This window comes from Condylura cristata, unplaced genomic scaffold (genome assembly GCF_000260355.1).
Source record: "Condylura cristata isolate star-nosed mole 26May11 unplaced genomic scaffold, ConCri1.0 scaffold00051, whole genome shotgun sequence".
Lineage (NCBI taxonomy): Eukaryota > Metazoa > Chordata > Mammalia > Eulipotyphla > Talpidae > Condylura > Condylura cristata.
This window is the reverse complement of record NW_004567152.1, coordinates 569,147-575,221: the sequence shown is the minus strand read 5'-3', so window position 1 is coordinate 575,221 and position 6,075 is coordinate 569,147. Positions and strand designations below refer to the sequence as shown.

The 6,075-nt window shown below is 54.7% G+C and overlaps 1 protein-coding gene across 1 annotated transcript; it reads right to left on the bottom strand.

Annotated features, from left to right (window-relative positions):
• Nucleotides 1-971: 971 nt before the first annotated feature.
• On the bottom strand, nt 972-5,613 carry CCDC74B (coiled-coil domain containing 74B). The gene is made up of 8 exons (XM_004694954.1): nt 5,355-5,613; nt 4,306-4,350; nt 3,300-3,359; nt 2,222-2,378; nt 1,568-1,757; nt 1,401-1,480; nt 1,249-1,320; nt 972-1,110 (listed from the first exon to the last, which is right to left on the bottom strand). The coding sequence occupies exons 1-8, from the start codon at nt 5,611-5,613 to the stop codon at nt 972-974; spliced, it is 1,002 nt and encodes a 333-aa protein (XP_004695011.1).
• Nucleotides 5,614-6,075: the final 462 nt, after the last annotated feature.

Genomic DNA, 6,075 nt, shown 5'->3' with positions numbered 1-6,075 from the left:
CCTGCATTGGCCATGAGTTTATCACTACATCCCCATTCCCAAATGAGTTTGGCACCCACATCCAGTGAAGGATAGTGTCAGGGCAGAGTTAACTCCCGCAGGCTTGGAGATGGCAACGGATACCCAGACTTTAGTTTACCCTCATCTGATAGTGTCAGATCCTTGTTCTGGTGCAGCCCCAAATTTCTGGTGAACCTGCACCCAGATTGGGAAGAGGCAAAAATGAGCACTGAGGAAACAGCCCATAGGGCTAGGAGGACTGTCCTGTGAGGTGAGGACTGCCCCTGGATGACCACAGCCACGGGAGGTGCAAAGACGCTGCTAATGACAATCGAGGGTGTGGTGTGGGCCCTCACAGGTTGGGAGCTTCTGTGGCTGTGGTCCATGGAGGAAGGCAGACATGGCAGGCAACTCATTGAGTGGGTTTGCCAGTGAGACAGGAGGAGGGCATCTGTGCCCCAGCCCACCCAGGGTGTCCTTTTGGTCATGATACCCAGGTGACCATGGACCTAGAAGGCAGTCCCCAACCTGGTCAGGGGTAGGAAAGCTTCATTGGCTCCAAGTGGGGCACTGTGCTCTTCAGTACAGCTCTGGCCCCAGGGATGCTGGGGTGACTGCCCGGAGGATCCTCTCATTGCAGGAAGCAGGGCTCATAGCACACCACCGGGCAGTGGTGCCTAATAGCCAGTGAGGGGTGAGACTCACAAGTGGGAGAAATGAGCTTTATTTCCAATCTCCAGCGAGTAGAATAATACTTAGTTCATAAGGTACTTTTGTGTAAATGCAGAAAAGCAAAAATACTGATCAAGAAAATAACTCCTTCATTCTAGATCAAGTAACTTTATGGGCCATGAGTTTTGTTTATGGAAAACTTAGCTTGGCTTAAGTGTATTAAAATTGTTTTTAATTACTATCTAGTGAGGGTTAGTGTCTCCTCGCAGGGTTAGCTGCAAGAATGAGGCCCACAGCCCTCAGAGCATGGAGCGGTGCAGTCGCCTGCTCTGCACGACCTGTAGTCTTTTCTGCCGCTCTGCAAAGTTACTCTTCAGAGTCTGTTTCAGTGCAGGCAGGATGGCACGCTCCACCATGGGTGTTGGGCTCAGAATCAGGCTGGTGGAAGCAGAGGAGGGTCTCTGCATGGGCTCTCAGACACAGATGTGACTGGGAGCAGTTCCCAGAACCCGAGCGCTGCTGGCAGGTGACACAGTGACTGCCCGCATCCCCATCCCCCAGGCCTTTGAGACTCACCATTTCTTAGAGACGCCCTTGGTGGGGACCTTGGGGAACTGCGTGGTCCCTGGATGAAGGGCCTCCTGGTCCCTGAGTGAAGGAAGAGCCACTGAGCCCCAGAAAACTGGGCCCCTCTATGTTGGGGAGGGGCCCAAGTGAGGGGCGCTTACTTGGGAGAACTCAGCCCAGCCTCCTCAGGGGCAGCCTTGAGCCGCTGGTTCCCTTCCAGAAGGGACTTTAGGTGCTGCAGCTGAAAGGCAGGGAGAAGGGCATGGTGGGTGGGGCCTGCTCACTCATCAGGGACAAGCCACCCGCCTCCCCGGGTCCTGAGCCTCACCTCTTGGGCCTGCAAGAGGTTGGCGTTCCACAGCTGGCGGATGATCACCTCACACTGTTGAAGCGTGGTGGGCTTGCGCATGGTTGGGGGCAAGCTCATCCAGGGCGGTGCCCCCATTGCCTGCTTGCCCTTGTGCTGGCTGCCCGCTGCCAAGGTTGCTGCTGGGTTAGAGATCTCCACTTCGTCGTCTCTGAAACAGTCATGGCAGCAGCCCCCAGGTAACCCACTCAGGTTGCCCTGACTGCCCACCACCTCTCCACAGGGCAGCACTGCCAGCACAGGAAGTGGAGGGTAGGTTCCTACACAGCCTTCTGACCAGGGTGCTCTAGGCACCAGTTGGAAGTCCGGTTCTAACTGTGACTAGGCCTCTTCTCTTCGTCCCCTCTAATTTGAAGGCCAAATTGTAGCTACTTTGAGAAAATGGTTTAAGGGCTGCCACTGGCCCCTCTTGAGAGTTCAGGTCAGTGCAGGGACCCTAAAGGACCCCCAGAGGACCAAAAAAGCAGCGCCCACCAAATGGAGGAATCCATCTGCTTTCAGGAGCTTGGTTTGTGCTCGAGATAGGCCATCTAGAAGGGCAAAGTGGTTTGCTGGTTCTAAGGTACAAGCCTAACAAAGGTAATCCCAGGGTTAGTGGGTGCAGGTGAACCTTACTTGGACGTCCCCTGGGGCCCGGGGACTTTGTCCAGCTTGTGAAGCAAGGCAGCAACCGGTGGCTCCTCATCTGGGCCCATCTTGTGGGAAACACTGGCTTTCAAGTCTTGCTTCTTGGAGAGGCTTGGCTGGGACCTGGCCTTGCCTTGAGAGTTGGCTGTAGGTCAGACCCAGAGCTAGTCACTTGCCTTGCCCTAGTGCAAGGTCAGCTGTGGGACCCAAGGAGCCCCCACCCTAAGCTCAGGTTTCTCCTTTGTTAAGACATGGAACAGTCTATCTTGTTTCTGAGAGACACAAATGTTGGTCTGAGGTTGCGTAAGCCTACGAGTGGTGCCTCTTGAGTATTTTAAAGAGACCACAATGTGGAAGCACGGATCCCTGAAGCAACTGGCACAGGGAAAGCCCCCGTGCTGCTAAATCAGTCTCCTCATGGCCTCTAATGGCTGCAGTGGGCCTGAAAGCTGTTCCCTATGAACCCCATTTTGAGCAAAATGAAACTGAGAAGTCTTAAACTTATCCTGCGCAGGTTAACTCTGAGGACAAGGTCTGCGGTTGCCAGGGTAGGGCACTACTGGTGAGAGTGCCCAGCTGCCCAGTAAGAGGAGGCTCTCTGTATCTTTTGCTCTGCAAAGCTTAGGGCTCCATAGATGGGCCATCCCGCTGTATTCTGCCTGCTTGTGGGGACACAGCAGCCTTCTTCAAGGTGGTCAGTGCACTGCCTTCTTGGGAGATCACTCAGGGAAGCTCAGTGGGCACTCAGGACCCTCTGTCAGAGTTTGACTGCTCCTACCCCCACCCCTGCCCTAGGGATAGACTTGCCATGGGTTCCAGTGCCTATGCTGAGTTAGGATGTTTGTAGCCAGGCCTGCCCAGATCTGTAGCATCACCTCAAGGCCTCCCTCTAGCCAGCCCATGGCCCTGTCCCACCCATATAGGTCCCTTCCTGGTGTTTCAGCTCGCTGGGCACTTGGGACCACCCTCAGGGCCCCCAACAGAATTTTCAGCCCTGGTCAGCACTCAGTCCAAGAGTCCCAGTGAGGCGCTTGCCCCAGTACTAAGGGGATGCTGGCCTGCTCACCTGACACTGATGAATTTGAAATGGACTTGATGGACTGAAAGCTGGAATTGGAGGTGCTGCCTGTGGGAGGACATGCAGGGGTCAATCCAAAATGGCAGCACTGACACTTTCGTACCAGCTTCCCAGCCCATAGAGGCTGTGCCTACTTCCCGGCCTTGTAGACTCCAGCCCCACATTCATGGGGAGCCTCCCACCCCACCCTTGCCCAACACTCACAGGTGAGTAGAGGCCTTGGGGAAGGGGGTTTTCTGAAGGGTAATCCAGAAAGGGGGCTTGGGACCTGGAGAGGCAGAAGTCCTGAATGGGAGGTCCGCACTGGGGATCCCAGACTAGGACAGGGGCTATTGAGGGCCCTGCTGCTTACCTAGATTAATTTGCTGGAGCTGTTCTGCCCCACATGAGAAGGGTGCCCACTACCCTACTCCATATGTCTCCCAGGAAAAGGAGAGCCCTGGGCACTCGATGGGGCATTCTGGGCTGCAAGCACTTACTACTGAAACCTGATATCAGACCTGGCCACAAAGTTGAGGAGGAAAGGGAACCTGAGACTTAAGCTGGGTGTCCCTGGGCCAGCCTGGAGGAGAGGCAAGGTGATTGGGCCACCATGAGGATGAGGAAAGGCCTCGGACAAGTGGTTGCAGGTCCCTGCATTTCCTTCCCTCTGCTCCCATGGCCACCATAGGGATGGAGGGGAGAGGACCCCTGGAAGGAGTGTGCTCAGAGCCACCTGTCCCAGGGCCTGATGGACCAGAGGCAGAGGGCTGGGGATGCCACAGAAGTGGGTGCCCACCATGCCTACCTCACAGACCTCAAGCCTTGCTCCTCCCTGTTCCTCTGCCCCCGAGAATACCACCTGATGTGCTGGGTGCGTAGTCACACAGGCCATGGGTGACATCTGTCTGCCAGGACCCCTCCTTGGGATACTTGTGTGGACCAGTGTAGCAGTGTGGGCACAAGCTCTCCTTGGCAGTAACTTCCCACCAGGCCCCTAAAGCCTCAGTCTTACCTTTCTTCTGTGGCTTCTGATTCATTATTAGCTTGTATTGGAGATCTGAAAGCAAGCACATTTCTCCTTGTCACTTGCAAATCCACAGCCACTTTGATAGAAGATTGCCTGGCCCTTCCCTGCTGGGCCCTTGAATCCTCATCCTTCACTTTGTCCACCATGACCACTCCTTTGCCTTAAGGGCCCTAGAGTTAGGAATAACTGGCTATTCCTTGAGTCAATGCTCCTCTGAGAATGTCACCCAAAGTCTGTCTCTCCATCTACCCGGTATCTGCCATGTAGAGTCTGGACACAGGGGTGGGTTGGGATCACTCTGTCTTCCTGAAGCATCTGGCTGTGGATGAGTATGTGAGGTCAGTGAAACAATCAAGTGATGCCTGGGATATGGGCTGCACATCAGGATGAGTGAGGCTCAAGAACACATGGAGAGGGGGTGTCCTGACATATGAATGGAGAGTCCACTGATGGAAACCTCAGAGTAGGATATTTACCACTCTGAGTAAAGGCAGGAGGAAAAAGGGGAGTGGGAAACTGAGGAAACCCTAGATATGTGGAGCTCTAGCTAATGCTGTGGTCCGAGTGTGAAGCAGGGTGCATTCTGCCTCAGACCTGGCCCTTAAGGAGGAGTCCCTTGGGGTGTAGAACTAAAAGGCCCTGCCCTGAGGAGAGGTGGGCACAACACCCAGAGAGATGGAGTTCGGGGTAGGGTGGGACTGAATGGGGTTTGCATGTCTGTCCTTGATCACGGTGTGGTGTGAAAAATCAACTATATTCTAGTAATTTGTACTTCTCTAGAAGGATTTTTCTTGGGTTATGGTAGACTCAGCCAGCCTCCCCTATACCCCACTGTAAGCCGGATGGGTGGAACTCATGGAGGACATGATCCACAGTGACCCAGGAGCTGGAGCTCCCCCGGCTGGCAGCGCCCTAAACTCTAACGTGTACTAGCGTCCATATGCTGCTTCTGTGGTTCAGGACACTGAGGGAGACGGGTCTGTGATTCTCTGGAACGCCACCGCAGGATACCTGCCCACGGCTCTGCCACTCACCCTTGTTTTCCCGTTTGAGGTGCTCGATCTCCTCGTGGAGCTTGACCAGCGTCTCTGAGTGCTGTTGTTGCAGGAACTGCAGACTCTTTTCCAAATCCAGGACCCGCTTCTGCGCATCGCTGAGTCCGAGCTGCGCACCCTGCGGCCCAGAGTGCTGGAGCATAGTGGAGTAGCGCTGGCGCGGACGCGACGCGCCCCGGGAGCCTGGGGTCGCGGAGGTGGAGGACCGCTGTCCGGTAGCCATGCCCGCCAAGCTCATGTCTTACGCCCACTGCCGCCTCCACTACAACCCCTATTCGATGACCAGGCTGTCTTGGCCTGGCACTGCGTCGCCATGGAAACGGGCGCGCCGGACCGAGGAGGTGCAGCGTGTGGTGGGGGCGGGGCCAATGATGCAGGGGGCGTGGTTTTAGCTTGGAGACGGAGCCCGAGCTGTGTTTGACTTGGGCGAATGTTCCCTGACTTAAAAGACGTTTTCTGACTTAAAGGTCAGAGAATCATCTGCCTTTACACCAGGTCTTAGTATTTGTTTGCTTGCTGCACTGAAGAACTTACTTTTTGAATAGATGATATGATTACTAGTTCAAATATCAAAAGGTAGAGTCTCCACTGCCAATAATTGCAGAACCCTCATGCTTTATGACATGTGGAAAAATTATATGAACAGCTAGCTGCCCTAAGGTCCTGGAGAAATATAAAAAGTAGGTGGAAACGGGTGGAA